We start from the raw sequence: 20,913 nt of genomic DNA, 5'->3' as shown, positions 1-20,913 counted from the left end.
AATTGTTGACTACTTTTTACAGCGTTTATACAGGTAAGAGCTTAGTCTAAAACGTTTCACTGTGGAAAATCGAAAATGAATATTATATATATATATATATATATATATATATATATATATATATATATATATATATATATATAATATAAAAAACAAATATTTGGATGAAATTAGTCTTCCAATATGACTTTTTAAAACTACTCCAACATGCTCTTCACAATAACTGACTCAAAGCAATAGCATTTAATGTACAATATTTTATTCAACAAAAATTTGCTCAGTAACAGCAGCGGCGATTCAAAATTTATATGATCTCACATTTACAGAAAATGCAAAAATATACTAATAGTATAAAAACGACTTATCACATTTAATACAAAAATATAAATGCACAAAGCTCATGTTCACGCATAGGGTGACGTAATGAGTAGTCACTTGGATTTTGAAGACCTAAGTGGGGAAAATATATAGAAGTCTTTCACGTGACAGAATTACTATCAAACATCAAGTACAACTACAAAAACACACACAAAAACGGTGTAGTGCATTACAATTTGTTTTACTTATTTTGAGAAATGAGCTGACAAAACTAATGACCTATGCAATTTTTTTTGTCACATTAAGTAAAATTCTTGCTAGAAAAATGTGAAGAATTTTTTGGAAAATATTTTGTCCTTAAAATAATGACAAAATCACTTTTTTCTTTTTTTTGCTTAAATCATCTCAGGATGTTGGTCACTTCTCCTAAAATCACCTGCAGCGTTAAAATGATGATTCATAAGGTCGGTATTTGGTTCAGTTTCTGTTTTCTTAAAACACACACACACACACGCGGAAAGGATGCCTTGTGCCAATATTTTAGGAAGGTGACAATATTGATTAAAAACTGCGTCCAGCACAGCGGCCTTGCTTCAAATGTAAACCAGACGAAATAACAGGATAGGTAGAAATACGACACCACAGTAGCAAGTTCAGCGACAAGGTCACATCTGCTTGGATAACACACTCAATAAAAATAAATGTGAGCCTTTTTGCGTCTTGTGGGGGACCTGAGCAGAATCCAATACACTATGTGACATTAGATAGACCTTAATGGTGGCTTGTGGCCACTCCATATAATCGCACTACATAGCTAAACTTCACAGAACAAACAAATCATTGATGGGACCCAATCAATTTTGTGATGTGTGAGAAGCATTAGAGTCACGCTACTATTTGTTCTCCGAAGTCTTGAGAGAGCACAGCCCAGCAGGACTGCGCAGTGCTGTGTCATCAATAATGGTAGACTCTGATCTGGTCCTTGTCATCCAGGCCCAGCTGGACGAGATTGCTCTGAGAGGGTGAAGCCTGATAGCGAGTGAAGAGAGGTCTGAAGCACTCGATTAAGGAAGACCGGCACTTTAAAATACAATATGTTTCTTGGTCTTTTCTTCTTGCCTTTCTTAAACCCTGTCCGGATCGGCTCCTCTGTGATGCAGTTTTGCTGGATCGTTCGGTATTATCTTTGCAGCAGGAGTTTGACATCGTCGCCGTTTCTTTGTGTTGTGATATAGTCATAAAATTTACTCCATTTCCATTTTTCTATTTAGACATCATTTGACTGTAGAAATAGCTTGAGTGCTAATATTTATCTCTGTATCTTCAATTGATGCAGAGCTTTCTCGTTACCTAAATCAATCCATCATTTGCACAGTTCACATTGTATATTAAGTTTTTTTTTTTTAACTAGCTACCTAATACACACACACACATACTTTATATACAGTTGCCGTTCCTACTGATCACATTTCAGCTTCCGTTTCAGCTGGAAAATGTGTCTCTTCGACCAAAACTCATGGGAAAAGATTTGTCTAAAATGCAGGTGTTTGCTGATTAGCAGTTTTAATTTAGACTTTATAAAAAATTGAGGATCAAAAATGTGTTCACTCAATTAAAGGGACACTGTGTAAGATGTTCATTAAAAAGGAATAAAGATTGATGATTATTTATTTCAAAAGCGTGCAAATAAATGTGTTCTCAACGACCAACAGTACGTTTTAAACATGATCGTAGATCTAGTTATCATTAGATTATATTACTTGAGGGGGGTGGAACTTCTCCGGAGGCCGCCAATGGTAAATGCAGCACCTCCTATTGTCCGTAGTGAAAAACGGTCTAAATCTTACACATTGCCCTTTAAGTGGAAATGTGTCATTTGGTCTCCAGTGTTTATAATTGCTTTCAACAACAACAAAAAATGTTTCAGACAATTCAATATTACATTTTATGTTGGATATCCGAAAACCAAAAAAACTCAATAGCTGCAGCCCTAGCTAACATCAAAATGAAGATTTTTATGCCACGCAAGCACCAGTCTACCAAAATCAGTCACAGTGGATGTACGTGTGATGAAAGGATACATGCTTGTGTTTTTCCTTCGCATTTCCAGCCATCTCTTGTTGCTGTCAATCAGCTTTTGCAGTCTACGGTCATCCATCTGCATTGACCTTTGCACGTTTAGGCTATGGGGAAAACACAAAGCATTGCCTGTAAATACACTCGTAATAACTTACAAGTCTCTAGGAATTACTGTGATCAAAGGCAAAGATGACTTTACCCAGCAGGAGTATAGGTTGCAGGTGATGTGTATGTCCTCAGGGTGCTGGAGCTGAGCGCCGCCGCTTCTGGGGAACAGCAATAACAATAGCCCACAGCTTAGGCTGAGCGAGAATAATCACTGCTCATATGTCAAGCGATATAGAGCGGTTCTACTGCGCGTACCAGGGAAGATCTCTCTCCATCTGCGGAGTGTGACATCCTCAGCGCTTCTCGGTCCACTCGTGATGGAGCTGTCCGAGTAGGCAGTCAGTCTCGGGGCATCGTGGGGAGACGTGTTCCAAAGCGGGTAAGGTTGGCCTAAAGGGATCGGCCCTGGAGTGGTTGAAGTTCTTGCGGCGGGAGTGGACTGAGACAGCGCTGCGGGGAAGGTTGGGAGAGATGCGTTGCTTTGTCGCTGGGCTAATGATCCAAGAGCACCTAAAACGCTGTTGAGCTGGCCGGAGATCTGCTGCTGGGACTCTGCTAGCTCCTGGACTTTGGCCAAAAAAGTCACACCTCCTCCTGAGAGTTGACAGGTTAACGGATGAGGAAGGAAACATGTAGTCTATATTTTTTTTTTCTAGGGTAAAAGACCGTTGAGGGTCACCTGTCTCGTCTGGTGGGTCAATGGTGCTGCTGAGTTCGGAATCTGTTACATCAAATGTGACTTTGCGCTCTGCGGCCAACAGCGGCGCTTCTTGAAGGAAGGACTGCAAAGGGAATAAAGACAGAATGATATTCAGGAAAAGTATGGTGGAAACTTAAAGCAAGTGCTCCAAACACAGTAAGGAAATTCCGCGTCAACTTTGATCAGGATTATTTGTCCTTCAACTACCATGCAATACAATTAAAGACATTTATTTCATATAAGGAAAAATACCTGTAGTTTGCTTGATAACACATGACTTTACTTTTATCTTGCTTGGACAAATACTTAAGTATCAAAAAAGTAGTATTACTTTTTGAAAAAAGTAAAAACTAGTACTTTCAAGCCATTTTCAGATAAATTTATCACAATTGTGATTGTTCATATTTCTTAATATTTTTTACAAACCATGTACAGGTATTTACTTGAGTAACATCTTGTAATGAATTGACAATGTCGCCGAAAGACTGTTACAATCTCTTTCTTTGCTCTAATCCTTTACCTGTATAATATAGTTGCTGAACAAAGCTATCAAATCTGTCTCATCGTTAAAATATTTTTTTCTCATTGGTTTAAAATAGATCTGACATCTATTCTCATCAATAACACTGAAGGAGTTAAGTCATTGTCAGCAGGAAAAAATAGATTTGATGCCTATACTCCTCGATGGCAGTGATTTGTTTAAAAGGGTTCTCACCTCCCTGGCTACCAAACTGTTGAGCTGCTTAACTTGTCCCGAGTTCATTTACATATTTAACTACCATTTGCTTAGTTACCTTTCCTTCCTCGTTGGATTGCTGTCGTTGCATTTGTCGGCTGCTCTCCTTCTCCAGGAACATTTTGGTCTTTTCGATGGATGCACAATGGGAGGAGTTTAATCCGCCAAACCTGAACAGACAGGTGTAGCATTAGTGTTGATTGAATCATGACTTGCCCCACAAAAAATAAAAAATTATATATATATATATATATATATATATATATATATATATATATATATATATATATATATATATATATATATATATATATATATACATATATATATATATATATATATATATATATATATATATATATATATATATATATATATATATATATATATCAAACAGAGCCGCATAAGTCATTATGTTAAAATAATGTAAAGGTTGTACTTACTCAAGGATGTCGCAGTTACTGTCGTGTCCAGTGGCAAGTGGTTCCTCCAGTTCATCTACATGTAGTGATGAATCCCTTTGGCCACTGGAGGGCGCCGTCACCTTATTTTTGTCCTTTTGTCTGTAGGTGTATTCTCCACGCGTTTCCAACTCACTGAGTCAATTCAAACAGAGGAAATTGATTATGTTCTTGAAATCGAGTTGGCAATGTGGGAAGAACTTCATATTCAATGTCATTACAAAATCTGTGAACATTTCAGCGTACCTGACTTTGCGACTGAGCCGGTTGCATCGATCCTCCAAAAGAGCCACCTTGCTCTCCAGTTGCTCTTTGTCCTCCTTCATCTTCCTGCTCTCGTCCCTGAATTTGTCCCTCTCCTCCCTCGACCTCTGCTCCTCCTTCCGGGCTTCATTCCACTCCTCCCGCACCACATTAAGGAGTTCTCGAGCTTGGGTCAGCTCTTCCTTTGTTCTCTCAAGCTCCAGCTTCAACTGGTCCCTCTCCAGGGTCATTTTCTGTAAGGCCTGAATACATACAAAAACATCACTTTATCAATATGTAGTTCACTTTCTACATAATAAAATACCCTACCCCCATCTGGTTGTCAAGACGCTCTTCTTCTTCTCCAAGCACCTTCCTTTTCATCTTCAAAGCTTCAGTCTAAGAAGAGACAGCATGAGTTTGCATACAGTAACTTTAGCTGTATTCTGGTGTTTTGAAAAATAAACAAAACAACAACAAAAAACGGTACTTTGCTGTGCAGAAGTTCCTCCTCTCTTTTAAGTTCTTTTACTCTCAGCTCCAACTGACTGATAAGTTCCTGAAGTTCTGACTCCTGCCCAGGGAATAGAATGATTTTAATTATTTACATCATTGATAACTTTGAAATGTGTATTTTGCATTTTTACTAAAAGCAGGACTTGCTACTGTACACTACAAAACTTGTATTGTACACTTGAACTCTCAAACGTGGTTGAGTTCCTTCTCAGGTGCTTGGTACAAAACATTTCAAGGTTTACACACCATCAACTATTCTGCCCAGGAAAATACTCCTATACTACTGCTATCCTAGTGGTTTCAGTACTTGGCATCAGCATGACTACTTAAGTGTTGAGTACTTGTACTGATATCGGTCTGAAAAAATAAAAAAAATAGCATTGATCTTCCCTACACAAGTTTATGTTGCGTTGTCAACCAAGAACCTCTGTAATGCATTTAGAATTTGATGTCTTTACTCTTTATCAGTCTTTTTTTTTGTTAAAAAAAAGTCTTAAACTATAAGGCACAGGTTGCATTCATATAAATAAATGTGAGAGTCTGATTGATCTTACCCTGTGCGAATGTGTCAGCTGTGCCTTCTCAATTTCACAGTCAAGTTGCTTATGGAGTCTTTCCAGCTGAAGAGCGTGTGAGGCCTGAAGATGCTCTCTTTCAACCTGCAGCGCGGAAAGCAAACGATCCCTCTGGGCATTTTCCTGTCATAAACAAACATAAAAAATCAGATTTGAAAGTTGAAGGCAACACAAAGTTCATCTCATATTACCAGCAGAGTGAATTGCAAAGTTAGTAAAAAAGATGAATGCTGTGGTGTAATTTGAGCCTCAATGTTACCTGTAGTTTTGTCACGCAATGCATGATTGGGTTGTGTTGTACTGCTTGTTACGACTGCGAACTATACTAATAAAGAGTTAACACTACGTCATAGTCCAGAGTATCATTGTTATATTAAGTAACAAGAAGAGTTAAAGCTAAAACAAATGCTAATTTTGGGTCCATGTTATCTTGTTTTGAACTGATGATGATGATTCAATGGTTTGTACATGTTACAGGTTAGTCTGAAACTGAAAAAATAACTACGCACTAAAAAGTGCATTGAAGTGCTTGAAATAAAGAAATTGTAAATCCTCATATGAACTATAAACATTTTTGACAACTGAACCATTGGTTGTTGGAAAAAAAAAATCAATAAATTATAATGAAAGCTGACCTATTGATTGCTCAATTATGGAATATAGTCTGCTGCTCGGGGAAGAGAACAGAATAAGAATTTCATTGTACAACTATACATATGACAATAAATCTCTTGAATCTTAAATATTAACACCTAACACAGTAATTTAGGTACAAAACATTGTATTAATTATTTTCTAAATCAAATATTAATATGATTTAATTATTGTGATAGTATAAATGCTGACCGCAATTTAAAAAGATTATAACTCCGCAGACTTTTGACAATGCACCACCTGGTGGTGTGGATGTGCAATCACACTTCACACCGCAAAAGCAAAGCCTGTTTCTTAAGCATCACCCACACAACGCATCGCGCCCCCCTTGTGTGTTAACAGCTTTGATTTTCATCTGGCTTCAGGCTTGCTGAAAATGAAAATGAGCAAAACAAGAGCGCAAGTCCAGTCAAAACATATACTTCAGATAGATTCTAACCTCCTCCAGTTGTTTCTCTCTGATATTGTTGAGCTCTCTTCTATGTTCCTCCCTTAGCTGTTCCAGCTTCCTCTCATGGTCACGCTGCACTTCTTCTCGCACTTCCAGGAGCAAGTCAGAGAGCTGCAAAGAGAAACTAACTGTCAATTTGAATCCTTATTACAGCAAACTTTTTTCCAATAGAGTACCTCTCTGTGGTACTCAGCAAGTTGCTGTTCGGGACGTGGACCAATCAGCTCTCTCCTCCTTTCCGGGCCAATGATCTTTGAGCACACAAAAGAAAAATAGTAGAAAAAGATCATTATCGAAGGAATCTGAATAAAATAAAATAAAAATACCTCGAATAATTAATAGTAATGATGTAATGTATAGTTTCCATGCTCATTGATGTGTTTTCATTTCTACCTCCTGTTTAAAAGTGTTCAGTTTTTCATCTTGGAGCTTCGTTTTCTCCACTTGCAGTTTCTCTTCTGACTCAGTCTTCAGACGCTCAATGTCCAGTTTATTCTGAGCCTCCAACTTGTCGCGGACTGCAGCCTTTTCTTCTTCAAGTGTGTTACGCAAGTCTTTCAGCATGGCTTCACTCTCCTCTCTGAAACACACACAAAAAAATTACAGTATATAGAAACTAAATCCTGTATCAATTTATTTCATTTGACTTTATTCAACGGGGAATGTCCAATGGGAATTAAATAACATTTTTAAGAGTCCTGGCCAAGAGCAAAAGCAAAGTTACTGTTTTAAAATGAATGTCAGCCAATATTTAGATTGAGCACAATTTAACGTGAATAAAATAAAGCTCAGTATTAGAATCAGAACGATACAGTATGTTTTTTGTTTTGTTTTGTTTTCCTCCAAGGCTGATACAGTTGCCATTTACAGTCAAATAAGCTGACAACCGATATTTGGAATCGATTCATTCATTTTTTGTAAAAATCGATCGGCATCAAAAGTTTTAAAACGACTCCAACTTTTTAGTTTGTTAAAATGTTTTTCCAAATAGAAAAATGCATGTTTTATATAGAAAATAGTTTACTACAATAAACATTATTTTTCACAATTGGAAAATATATCTATATTTTTATTTCAAACTAAGATGCCATCTTTAATAAAGTAAACAGAGCTGTTAAATGAATACCTCACTGAAGTTAACAAAGTCACACATTGATTAATTACCAGCCGTCACATGTTTATAAAACTTGGTTGCCATATTTGTCAAAAGGTCAGATATTTGAATCAATAATCGGCCTGACCATTAATTATATATCCTTACTTAGTGCATTACTCTCATGCCACCATTCAGTCTTGCATATGTGCCACAACACACTTAAATAAAATTAGAATATCAACTTATCAGATGTTACAAAGACCAACATTAAGTCAAATTACGGCAATGTAAAAGGAGACCTCCGTATCTGTGTACTATGAAACATCACAGCGCTTAAATAAAGTAAATAAATACAAAGTTGTCTTATTCATCGGTAGGGTGATGAAATAACTTCTTTACCTTGGAAAAATTTATGTTTTGGACCACCAAAAAGCTTTTGGGAGAAATTTAGAATCTGTCTGACAGCACTCTGATGAACTTATAATCACTGCTTTAACAATGATTGGATAGAGTAAATGTCAGTCATACTCTCTAAATGAAGTGGCACCCATCAATTCATCTATTCAGATTTTCTTCCCTGCTATTTTTTAAAATACTCAACATATATAAATTTTTGAGCCCCCTATATTTTGTGGGCTTCCCCCTTTCCTATTCCCTGTGAATAGATGGGGTCCGCAATATAACCTACTGTATTGACTTAGGACTTCATATAGCTTTACATTAAGGAATATATGATTTTACGATTAAAATAGGAGTAATGGTATTCATTCATTATGTTTACAATTTGGGCAAATAAAGGATTAACTTTTTTATACTCTACCCCATTGGTATAGGAACTGAAATATCATTTTAGCACCATTAATGTATTTTTAACTTGCCATTGAATTTGAAGCAGTGGTGGCAAGGCATAAATGTGGGTTATTTTTTAATTTAAGAAAAAAAGTTATTGACTAACCTGAGTTCATGTAGCTGCCTCTCCCTCTCTTTCAAAGCAGACTCTTTCAGCGTCTCCAGGATCCTGTCGGACTCTTCATTCAACCTTGCCTCCTCCTCTTGCCTCTTGGACAGAAGATGCTGTTTCAGAGCTCTGATGAAGCAAACAAATTTAAGTGCTCATGACAATGTGTTTTGTTTTTTTTCCAGAGCAAACGTAATTTGGCATCAATGTGTAAATGGCACATTAGAATGACCTTGCACGTTGCATATTGCACTCAAAAACTGAGTTCCTGCTGAAAACAACAGATTTAAAACTAGTGCGGTGATAACATTGTTAAACTATCATCAACAACAGATTTTGGACAGTGTGGAAAATACAAAATTGTGCCATTTTCACATGGGATCCAAATTTTAAATCTCAGAAGGAAAAAAAAATGGCAATAGGGAAGATGCATTGAATTTCAATGTTTGCGTCATTTTTCATCTTTTCAATTTCTCAGACAAATTCCTACAGTTAAAGAGGATACAAAAATGTGTTGTTAAAGTGTAGTGCTTAATAACCAATCAAAAAAAAAAAAAACTGGGCAAAAAACATTAAAAAAAAAAAAACAAGGTGGATTTTAATCTATTTGCCCTAACTGTTGTCCCCAAAACAACCAATTTTAGGTATTATTTGAAACAAAACTACCTTTTTTATATGTATATACTGTAGTTAGATCATTGGTGGATTGGTCCAGTTTTGACTCAACTGTCTTTTGGTTAGTGAACCCTCTGACAATAGTCCATAATTGCATCTAATGTACCTCGATTTCTCTTTGTTCTCTTCTGTAAGCTTTTCCTCCTCCTCCTGTTCTTTCCTTCTCAGCTCCTCTTGGAGGAGACATTTTCTTTTCTCCTTCTCTTGCATTAATTGTTCCTTCTCTGCCTCCTCCTCACTCTTTATCTTCTCTATGAGGAGAGATATTCTACTTTCCTTTTCTCTTTTTAAATGTTCTGTCTTTTTTTCCTCTTTGCTTATTGTCTCCTGAAGACGAAAGGATGTATTTTTCTTCTCCTCCTTTATTTTCTCTTTGCTCTTCTCAACTTCCCAAACGGCATTCCCACTTTTTTCATCTTCTTCCTTGTTTGTCTCATTTTCTTTTTCAGTCCTTCTCCACTCGTTAATGCCCTTCCTCTCTTCTTTCTTCTCACTTTCCCCGATTCCAAAGTTTGATTGTTCCACTGTTTTTCCTTCATTGATTTGGGTGTTTGAAGTTCTGGACAGTCGACCTCTGGATGTTTCGGGCCTTTGTAGATTCAAAGCCATGCTGAGGCCAGCTGCTTTTTGATGACTCTGACCACTTGGTTGATGGCGCACGAGTCTGTCCACTTTGATAGATGGAGTTTTGTCATTGTCTGCAGCCTGCAAATACCTTTGAAGGAAATACATTTTGAATGTTAATTTATTAACGTTAACATTCTTCAGTCATGACAGGATTCATAACTTTGAATTGTGAAAACAAGCAATTAATCTAAGTGGATTCCAGCGGCAGCAATGGCCCCTCTGGTCCCCCCTTTGGCTCCGTCAGTGAGCGTCACCATAAACTGTTTGAAAGCTACTAACCTCCTGGCAGCCTTGCCCTTTATATACTTATTGATTTCCTCTTCCACATCATCATCGTTATCCTCCAATGGACTCACAGAGCCAGACAGGTCATTAAAATCCAAAAACTTTTCTGACAACTTTGGGAAACAAAATAGAAGAATACACCTTATTAAATTTGATACAAAAACACTGGCATTATTATTGCTATTATAGTAATTTTAGCACTGTGCAAACATGTAAGCAAGAAATCACTAAGAAGATAATTCCCAGTTCAAATTATACAGAATTTTTGGACAGTTAAATTGGAAGTCAAATTTTAGCTTGTGATACAATTGAAATGTAAAAAATGATTGCTTTAGCAATGCTATACAGACCAACTACTGTTCTGCATCACAGCACAAACCTGTCAAAGGTGAGCTGTTAACAGAAATGACTGATATATCTTGTTCAGAGACAGACAAATAAAATCGCACAAGTATTCAAAATAAATATTCAAGTGAACAAAGGACAGATAGAAGTCACTGCATAATGGCAATGCCTTCACATTTATGAATGATGCACTCTGCTTAACTCATTCAATCCGAAAGGCGTACCTACTGTATTCATCTTGAGAAGGCGAACAATCATCCCCTCGTACTTAGTTTTACTTTTTATTAATATCACTCCCCAACCCTTATATAGCATGTTTTAACTCATTCAATCTCAAAGGTGTACTAAAATGTCTTTCCAGAGTCCAGATATGAACTCTCATGTAAAGGAGGGTTTGAAAATAGCTGGCACTGAATGAGTTAATGCCATCACTTGCATCAGAGTATTGCAATCACACACACATGCAATCAGCTACTAATTGACATGAAACCACTGAACTACTGAAGATATGGACACATGGATTTGTTGTTTTTATCAAATACACACAGTCACAGAAGCAGACTACCTAGAGAAGCCATTCCTTTGCCTGGCATTAAAGTTGCAAATGCCTTGCATCTGTTGTCCAAACCAGCAAAAGTAGCCAAAACTAAGTGAGCATGCGTGCAGAAAATAAACCAACTTAAAATCATAAAAGATTTGGACTCTTGTCTCTGACCAATATATCACATATTAATTTTAAAAAAAGTGAAAATATGAACAGCCTGCTCTTTAAAGGAGGCGTTCAAAATAAGCTGGAGGTGTAAAACTAGCAAAATATCATGTGAGCACACAGCACACAGAGATTTAATAACAAACCCTACCTCTTCAGCTCTATTACTTGTAGGCCCACTCTCCATTTTGTCAGGTTTCATCCTTTTGTCGCATACTTCAAGAACACCCAATGTTGCCTTTCTGCCTTGCAGGGCAGATGGAGTTGTTTTCATCTCCAAAATCTCCATGGCCTCCTCCTCATTCAGAGATGCTGATTGAGCCTTTTGGGCATCTGATTCGTCTTTCAAGTCTTTTCTCTTCCACAGTGGTTCGCCATCTTCACTGACTACACGACTCTCCAACACCTCATCTTCGTCATCTGTCAATTTTCTCTGGCTCAAGGAGCATCGTTCCAAATCTCCATGACTTTCACCATCTTCTTCCTGTGTTCCATCATGTGCACAATAATCATCGGACACACTCTTATGTACAGCTCCTCCATGGTCAGTTTCTTTTAGACCTGTGTCATTTTTGGGGGAGTCCTTAACAAGACTATTGCCTTCTTCTTTCTCCTGCACATCTTCTTTCTCTATTACCTCTGCATCCTCCATGTTTTCCATGTCTGTTATCTCATCATGCTGCACTCTCTCAGGTCTGCCATCTTTGTCACCTACATCATCCATTTTTGTCCCATATAGTAAAAAGTCTATTCCTCCATCATCTCCTTTGTCTTTTGCTTCACCCTCACCATCACTGGTTTCCTCATGTTCTTTTTCAAGAGTACCATGACTTTCCCTCTGCTCGTTGGGAATATCATCCTCATCGTCCTTTTTGTCTTTATTTTTCTCATCTTTATCTTGTGCCTTTTTTTTGTCCTCGCTCTGCCCAAAAGGCTTTCCTCCTTCGAGTACCGTGTCATTGAGAAGGTTTTGAACTGCCAGAGGGGACAAGCGACGGCCCCTCAGAGAGTCCTTGGGTAAATGGTTCATCCATTCCAAACAGACACAAAGAAGAGAAAAGTAGGAAGGGGTGGTGAGGGAAGCAGGCGGACAAAGACAAGTCAGATCATTTTAACACCCATGCAAAAATAACGGCAGAGATCATCTTGACAAATACATGCAGGACTGAAAGATGGTGATTTGAGACACATTTGTTGACAAACAGTCAGTATACATGGAAAATACAAAATAGGCCGGATTAAGATACATGCATGCATGAAAAAATATAAGGGAAAATCAAAATGCACGTTTTCTATAATTGTGTTTAATTGTATGCATTGGTATATAAGTTGCATCTATCAAGAAATACATATTAGAATTTTATGTAATTTGAGTTGTTGAGAATGCAGAGGCAGAAATAAACTCGCATTAAAGTATGTTGTGTGCATGATCATCAGGTAGTGTCAATGCTGTCATTCGTAACAGTTATTTGATGGTGTCAAACGACTGAAGAAGCCATGCTGGTTTCTGTATGTACATTTTATTTGATTTAAAGGTGTGAAACAAATATATTGGAAAAATAATTATTAATGTCAATGAGTGATTTTGGAGACTCAAAGAGAAGATGAGGAAAGACAAGAATGTCACATAAACAGCATTCTTGTTTAAGCTGCAGGTGTTAAACGGTGGGCTGTGTGTGTATGTGTGTGTGTGTGTGTGTGTGTGTGTGTGTGTGTGGGGAATATCGGAATTCAGATGGCAAAACAGTAGCAGTGACAATAGGTAGAGAGTAAGACAAAAAGGAAGGCACAGTGGCAGCCATGCCCATAGGACAGATCCCAGCAGCACAGAAGCTGCTCAAACATATCATGGATCATGGTGCACACGTCACAAATCAACAAAAGAGAGAAGGATGCAAGAAAAAAAAACATGGGAGGATAAAGATGAAAATATGATTCAATTAGAAAATGGTGAAAAGATAGATAACTTGTAAACACTTTTTCTCTCACAAATACAAAGTTAATTTTACCAAAACTAGAAACAGAACCATGCGGTTGCTAGTGATGTGACTCGTGTTGACAAAAGCTGGCTGGAATAGCAAGCAGCAGAGTTTTAAGACAAAGGGCACTGCCTCTTGCGGTCAGCAATGATTCAGTTCCCATGAGCTCTTTTGGCATTTGATAATTATTAAAATAAATGACAAATAGTAGTAGTTGTGTTTATGAGCGTACCTGACGTGATGGTGGTTCAGAGCTCAGGCCTCCAGATATGTCCTGCATTTCTGGTTCAGTCCTTTCCTCTCCTCGAGCTGCCGCACTGGCGTCACTTTCCTGACCAGCACGCGTGCGCGCACACACGTAAGAAACAGATTGTCATAACGGTGTAAAAATGGACTCCATATGATACAAATCAAGTCTGTCTTTTATTCCAGTCCTCTTATTAGCTGACGATGTTTTCGATAAGCTAAAGTGTAACACAATCATAAATATTTATTGATTGAAGTGTTCTGTGTACAGTACTTCATATTGTATGCCCCCTCTGAGTTCATCCAGATCCAGGTGAAGGTTCATCAGTTGCCGGTCTGAAGATCGCCGACTCGACTGAAGTCGAAAACATCGCCACATTACGTAAGATCCATATGAAGCATCTACAAATGTCTACAAGATAATTGTTTAATACTTGTACTAAACCTCGTTTTCCAAGATTTCATCACCATCATCACAGCCAGGCAAGGAAAGATATACTTTTTCTTCATTTTTGGAGCTTAAAACACTTGCAGCACCACTGTTACGGTGTACCTGAGGAGTGAAATGAGCACTTCAATTGTTAAATTTACAATTTTTAAAAATAAACACACCCAGGTGTGGCATTTTTACATTTTGCTACTTGTGCAAAAAGTCAATTTCACAATTTAGACAATTTTTAATTAAATCACATTTTAAAACGACAAATTAAGTGGATACATTCAAGTTATTGCCCAGGCCTGGTACATTCGATTGAAAAACAAAATGGCAGTGTTAGATATAAACAACAGCAAGAATAATCATCATCATCCCTGCCATCATCATCATTTTTCAACTGCGTACATTTGGTGGTTCCAATGTAGTTTTCAATACAACTCCACCATAAGTATAATAACGAATTAGGGATTACCCCAAGAGACCCAGGAGACGCTCTGAGGGGTTCCAGTCCTCCAGATCCAAGAGAGCGTTGAAATGGAGGTCCAGAGATTGGACCAAGGACAGGGGCATCGAGACCACCGATAGGAGCCAAGCTTCCAAGGGGAGGTGGCAAAAACCCTAATGTTGAACCCAGGCCCTACGAGATAGAGGGCAACAATTTCACATGTGCATGTCAACGTTTTCTTTTTGTCAATAAAGGTTTCAAATCAAAAACTTCGTTGTTCACCTTCTGTTTCAAAGGTATTACTTACTGTAATATAGTTCAATGTATGCTATTCAGTTGGAAGGAAACTTGTCAAGACACTCACTCCACTTTTGGCTGAATCCTTCTTCTTTTTCTCTTTTTGTTTCTTCTTTTCTTTCTTCTTCTTTTTGATCCCTGAGCCCCCAGCAGCAGCCGTGCGCTGGATGCGTTCACGCTCTTGGATAACGAGGCGGCGGTAGTGCTCGTCGCAGGGGTGATCCCAAGTGGACTCCCCAGAGGAGAAGTTGTAGTAGTAGATGTCCCCTGTAACATCTTGGCTGCAGGGAAGATCGCAATATCACACAAAGGTGACATTACAATGAGTGATCTTTGTCTAGTTTTGCACCCGCGGGCAGAACTCTTGTTTTAAATACTGGGTTTCCACGGGAACTGGTTTGATAGGAGAATGTGTCAGTGAGTGCAATCTATAGACACTGTGTTTCATTTTTATGTCAAAACGCCTGTTTTTGGTTCCTTCATTCATTCCACGACCCTCATAAGAATAAGCGGTTAAGATCACGGCTGGATGGATTGTTTTGTGACCGACGGCATTGAACAACATAATAAAGGTGGCGTTGCAGCCACAGGCGTGAAACACGGTCCACCAATGGGAAAGTCACTTCCTGGTTAGGAACGTCAGTACCATAAAACTCATATTTAATCAAAAATTAAATTGCCAAAGTGTCAAATTTAATTAATATGCATTAATTTAACTGGAAAGTGTAACAATATCATGATCTAGGTCCTTTAATTCTATGGTTATTCAAGATATCTAAAACAAAAAATACAAGAGATAGAAACGCAGTATATATTTACTCAGGTGTCTTAAGTAGCTTGTTGGTGGCCGGCTGCTGACATCTCCCTGGAGATGCTAAAAAAAGATAAATCATCACTGCTGACACTCTCAGATGTCTAAAAGAGGCTCTTGACCATATGCTACAATTTCGACCAATAAATTCACAGTGATGGATTCACAGTCTTAATTGTTCGTTAATCTCAACCGTATAGGATCCAAACCATGCAACAACTTTCTGTGGATCAACGTTCAACTGAAGTAGAATGATGGGAAAAGGCAAATATGTAAAATGAAATTAATGACACATGAGGCAATGCATACTAGATGCCTGTTCAAATAAGGTGGCTGAGCCAACTACAGAGCATTATTAATTAAACAAAACTCATATCCAATTGGATTCAGACTTAACCCATTTCAACCCAAGTGACCGTACAGAAAATTCTGATTATGAGGCTCTGTAAATGATTTTTCAATCGTTTTTCATGAAGTATTGAAATACTACAAAGTGTAAATAAAACGTGTGCAATGTCATATGTTTAGAGAACATTGTCACATTGAATATTAAGCAAGCGTCTAGTATATTTGTTAGATCAATAAGTTAATCAATTAGTTCAATAAGTGATTTGAATTGGGTCAACTTTGAGTTAAAGGTAACAATCTTTTCACAGATCAATGTGTTTTGTTTTGTTTTTTTTGTTTGTTTTTTAGGTACTATGGAAATCCCATCAAAACTTGACTGGAATTCACCTACTGACTTACCAAGGCTTCCACTCCGGTGGAAGAGGTGCAACAATTCCCTCCCTGGCCAGCCACATGAGCTCCGTCTCATTGTCAAGATCAATGCCTATTTCCTTTGCATACTCTCTGATCTCTGATAAGATGGGGAAAATAACACATTTAGAAAGAGGAAAGGCTAAAATAAAAGCATTAATTAACGATACGTAAAGCTGTGGGCTTGTGATGGTCAGACATGACAAAAAAAATAGATCAATAAATACATTTTTTTGTATTTATCTCCAATGATTGATGGTTATGACAGCATTCAGAGTATTAAATCATTATTTTTTGCAAACATACTATACGTGTACCTTGGTCAGAGGGGTTATAGTTTTCATCAAAGTCCTCCTCAAGGATGAGCTGGTCTCCAATGACCATAGGCGCGCTCATGATGACTGCGAGTAAAAAGTATCAAAAGAACGGGATGTATTATTATTAGAATGAAGTAAAAATGTCTCCGAGGTCAACATGTAAATACAATCATATAGAAGGGTTTCGGTGAACGAATCCGTGGAATAGATGCAGCATCTCTAATAATTCGAATTTAACCAAGCGCCATTTAGCGATGGCTAACTAAACAGGCAACAAAAACAAAAAAATACTTGCATCTCGCAAGTGTGCTTACCTCGAAACTCCAACTGTCCTTTGCCTTTCCAGATTGTGTCAGCTCAATAACGTGTGCATTATATTTGCGAGGGATGAAAATTGAGAAGCTTATACTATTAGGAACTTCTCCAAGGACGCTTCCCCAGCTTCCTGTTGACGGCGACACAAGAGCTGTTATTGGCTGGGCCGCTTGAGACATTCAGGAAAGATCGTAACAAAGATTCTCAAGACCATCCATCCATTTATTTATCCATTTACTTCGTCGCTTTGAAAAGTCTGGATGGACGCAGGTTGAGTTATGGACAAAGCTACATCTCGAAAACTATTTTCTGTACAGTGCAACTTGGTGCAAAAACAGCACACAAGAAAACAATCCCATATATCAATTATTATGGACGTACCTCGAGGAAAACATATTTGCTTTAAAAACAAAACTAATCTCTCACTTATAAGTAGTGGCTACTAATAACCTGTTTAATACACATTAAAGCGTTTCCGTTATCGGCGATCGCGTTCAAAGACAATGGATAATGTTTTTGAAGCTACAACATCCGCCGGACACACTTGATAGATTGAACTGGTGGTGCTTTCAATGGTACTGGGAAACTCGGATATCTCACGAAAGCGCGATCAAACAGAAAAGCGACCGCAATTATCAGTACAGTACTGTAATTCGATTCTTTGTGGAATACAAAATTGAATACAAAGCAACAAATGACATTGTAGCTCTTATACACACACGAAATTTAAACAAGCATATAATACATTGTAGCTAAGCATTCATGAGCTGCGGAAAAAAGCAATTGAAACATGTTTAAGTACAGTAGTTGTAATTTTTATTCTCATGTTGCCACAGTTTCAATTAAACAAGAAACACGGTCCACCGTAGTAATACTCAGACAACGGTGGACTCAGGATTTGAAATAACTCCTTGGACAAAGCCTGCTAATAATTGAATGCTATGACATTGCACAAAGAAGGCTAAAGGTAGAGATGCCTAAATGGCATTTTTAGTTTAAAAATGAAGTGGAAATTTAATGCATTCCCATTGCAATTGCCTTTATATTTAAACCAGGAGCACAAACTAAAGGAGGAAAAAAAAACGTGGTTTAAGAAGCTTAATTTTTCCACTAGCTAAAGAACACTTGGAAGTTGATGATTTTTACCATATTTATTACACAAAAAGATGGATTGCCAAGGTGTCCTAAAGTTCTTTTTTTTGTATGAAGCCTCTGTTTGAAAAAGTTTGTATACTTCTTTCTGCCTGACAACCATGATAATATTTCTACAAGTGACAGGAGTCTCCATATAAGGAGAAAGTCCAAATTCTATGAGGTTTGTGTTGTGTGTGACGTATGCTCTTCTGGTTCTTGCTTGCTGTCATCATCAACTGACTGTTTCTCTGCCAGCATGGATGTTAGCTTCAGCCCCAACACTGGATCCCTGGACTCTGTTGCGACCTACGAAATAAAAAGCTAATCTCTGATCATGTGTTCAAACGTGCAATTTCAACCTTTTCAAATGATCACTTACTGTAGTTGATACTCCTCTTCTTCTCAGTATGATGCCTTCTGCAAGTAAAGCCTTTGCAGTCTCTTCAAAAAGAGCAGACTCATCCAACTCGGATTGGCTCTCTAACTCAGCATACTTGTCTACAAACCTGCAGTGAAACAGAAACTATTGTGGCTATGTTGTTGCCTCTCATTCAAGTGTGCCATCATTACAAAATATATAAATAATAAAATAAAATAAAGCCCAAACATATAGCCCAACATAGAAACCTGAAATGAGGAAAATATAATGCATACCTTTGACAGGTAGAAACAAAGTTTGATTTGGAAAGATCAAAAGGACGAGGACCCATTCCATATTGGTCATAAAATTTCCTAAAAGCAGAGTTAGACATACATGTTGACATAATGCTGAATTTTGTACGTTCTTTATGTAAGCACCATCTTGTAATTATAGTAAAAACCGACATTTACTTACGCCCTAATTTTATCTTCTGGGTAGAAAATTTCTGGTACTGGGTCTGGTTTCTTCAGCCTGGACCTTCTATAGGGTTTTATGTAAAGTGGTTGACGTTTTGGTGGGAATGCTTCATACACATCATACCAAATTGGTTTCTCCGATTGCTTTATCACTCCAGAGCGCATTAGATCCCGCACCCTGTTAAGCACATTGGCATACAATTAGTGATGTTGAATTGCACCAATTCAAAATAAAGCACACACCAGCCAGGACAGAGCAATTCTAAAACTGAAAAAAAAAAACACTCCCAGGATTGTTCTGCACCCACCCAATTGACTAAATCTTAGTTTTCATTCAATTGAAATCAAATTTATCATTACGCTTCATATAATCTAAAGTAAACACTTTCATGAAATCAGAAACAATTTAACACTTTGTACCAGTAAAAAAATCATTTAACATAATAGGACCTAAAGTCCTAAAAGGAGTTTTAGTTATGAATTTACACTTACCATTCTAATAATTCGTGGTAAGGCAAGCTTTTTTTCCCCATGTGAATAATGCGCTAAAATGATTTGTGAACAACAATTTGGTGTAAATAGTCCACTGATAATAAATAAATAAATAAATAAATAAATAAAAGCATATAGATAGATAGATAGATAGATAGATAGATAGATAGATAGATAGATAGATAGATAGATAGATAGATAGATAGATAGATAGATAGATAGATATAGATCTGAGCTCGAGGTGAAATTCAGGGAGTGGTATTTAAGTGTTTGGCCAAGTAGATCATTAAATTAACATTAAATGGTTTGTCCAAATTGCCGGACTATGTTGAAATGAAGTACGAAGCCGCCATCGAGCCTTGACAGCAGCGTCCTTGAAAAGACTTGAAGCAAAGGGTCTGCCGACAAAGACGTAATTTCTGGATTTTGGAAAACGGAAGTTTTCATGAACACAACTATTCGTTATTTCAGCATCCATCTAGCATACCTCCCAAAATTGGGTACGTTTATAGAAAACACTCTACAATAACGCTTTTGTCGCACAACTATGTCGTCATCAAGAGGCATGTCGAATATGCTCTTGAAAAATACAAAATCACGCTCAACTACATCTTTTTAACACCCTAGATGTTATATTTGTATATTCTGAGTTCCGGAATAAAATATCTATAACCACATAGTTTTATATTGTTAATTATAAATAAGAATTTGACGTAACGTTTCAGAGGAGATGCGGTATCAACTACCACAGTTACTCTATGTCTGCAATCTAGTTAAGTAATGAAAAAAAAAAAAAAAAGAGAGAGACGACAAAAAGCGCTTTCCTACCGTGAAAACACGGTTCCAATTCTCTCCAGTCTACTCCCAGCCATTAAGTTCTCTTTGGTGCATCTAAACTACGAGCACGGTTGTCCTCTCGATGGATGAACAGTAAGACCACGACTTCCGGTAGTACTTCCTTCTTCAGAATAAAATAAACCTGCTTGAGCTGAAATGACTTGTGACAGCCGGGTTGTATTTTTCAATGTTTTTATTTCTTATTTATACTGTAATCAGAATGACTAGATAAAGGTGATTAATCATGTTGTTGTTGTTTTGTAGTTCGGGCTCCGTAGAATTGCGTTCTGGTGTGACAATAAAATGACGTAAATCCAAATCATTTACTGAAACTCACCACTAGGAGTTGATCAACATCGCGTGGCTTCATAGTTTGACCCTCTCTAAATTGTTCTATTTGATACACAAATCTATCTCTATCCAGCCACAGCCAATATATTTAAAAAGCAAAAAGCAATTGCAATTATTAAAA

At 37.4% G+C, this 20,913-nt stretch overlaps 2 protein-coding genes across 3 annotated transcripts; both read right to left on the bottom strand.

Moving 5' to 3' along the window:
* Positions 1-242: 242 nt before the first annotated feature.
* Positions 243-17,273, bottom strand: LOC148415718 (uncharacterized). Of its 2 annotated transcripts, XM_088428354.1 has the most exons (26): positions 17,141-17,273; positions 16,827-16,910; positions 16,498-16,609; positions 15,007-15,220; positions 14,670-14,834; positions 14,207-14,314; positions 14,036-14,116; positions 13,748-13,846; positions 11,688-12,548; positions 10,477-10,595; positions 9,677-10,285; positions 8,893-9,024; positions 7,235-7,421; positions 7,018-7,092; positions 6,830-6,952; positions 5,716-5,859; positions 5,136-5,219; positions 4,976-5,044; positions 4,649-4,908; positions 4,385-4,537; positions 4,000-4,111; positions 3,185-3,287; positions 2,761-3,099; positions 2,597-2,663; positions 2,400-2,501; positions 243-1,369 (listed from the first exon to the last, which is right to left on the bottom strand). In XM_088428354.1, exons 2-26 carry the CDS (start codon positions 16,903-16,905, stop codon positions 1,273-1,275), a joined length of 4,494 nt encoding a protein of 1,497 aa, XP_088284480.1. In that variant the 5' UTR covers positions 16,906-16,910; positions 17,141-17,273; the 3' UTR covers positions 243-1,272. The 2 variants fall into 2 exon arrangements, with proteins under 2 accessions (XP_088284480.1, XP_088284481.1); XM_088428355.1 differs by lacking the exon at positions 11,688-12,548.
* A 661-nt stretch (positions 17,274-17,934) lies between these two features.
* Positions 17,935-20,557, bottom strand: mrps23 (mitochondrial ribosomal protein S23). Its single transcript, XM_088427714.1, has 5 exons — positions 20,433-20,557; positions 19,111-19,290; positions 18,930-19,007; positions 18,655-18,781; positions 17,935-18,581 (listed from the first exon to the last, which is right to left on the bottom strand). The coding sequence occupies exons 1-5, from the start codon at positions 20,474-20,476 to the stop codon at positions 18,450-18,452; spliced, it is 561 nt and encodes a 186-aa protein (XP_088283840.1). The 5' UTR covers positions 20,477-20,557; the 3' UTR covers positions 17,935-18,449.
* Positions 20,558-20,913: the final 356 nt, after the last annotated feature.

This window comes from Hippichthys cyanospilos, chromosome 11 (genome assembly GCF_059441005.1).
Source record: "Hippichthys cyanospilos isolate Australia breed blue-spotted pipefish chromosome 11, RoL_Hcya_1.0, whole genome shotgun sequence".
Lineage (NCBI taxonomy): Eukaryota > Metazoa > Chordata > Actinopteri > Syngnathiformes > Syngnathidae > Hippichthys > Hippichthys cyanospilos.
Note: the sequence above shows the minus strand (reverse complement) of the source record. Positions and strands in the feature narration are given on the sequence as shown.

Coding starts and splice junctions, on each gene's coding strand:
- LOC148415718 (XM_088428354.1), bottom strand. CDS start 16,905: ATGAGCGCGCCTATGGTCATTGGAGACCAGCTCATCCTTGAGGAGGAC. Junction 13,847..14,035: donor GAGGGGGCATACAATATGAA/GTACTGTACACA, acceptor CGTGCTGGTCAG/GAAAGTGACGCCAGTGCGGC. Junction 7,093..7,234: donor TGAACACTTTTAAACAGGAG/GTAGAAATGAAA, acceptor GTGTGCTCAAAG/ATCATTGGCCCGGAAAGGAG.
- mrps23 (XM_088427714.1), bottom strand. CDS start 20,476: ATGGCTGGGAGTAGACTGGAGAGAATTGGAACCGTGTTTTCACG. Junction 19,291..20,432: donor ATTGGAACCGTGTTTTCACG/GTAGGAAAGCGC, acceptor TGTGCTTAACAG/GGTGCGGGATCTAATGCGCT. Junction 18,582..18,654: donor GAAGAGGAGTATCAACTACA/GTAAGTGATCAT, acceptor TTTATTTCGTAG/GTCGCAACAGAGTCCAGGGA.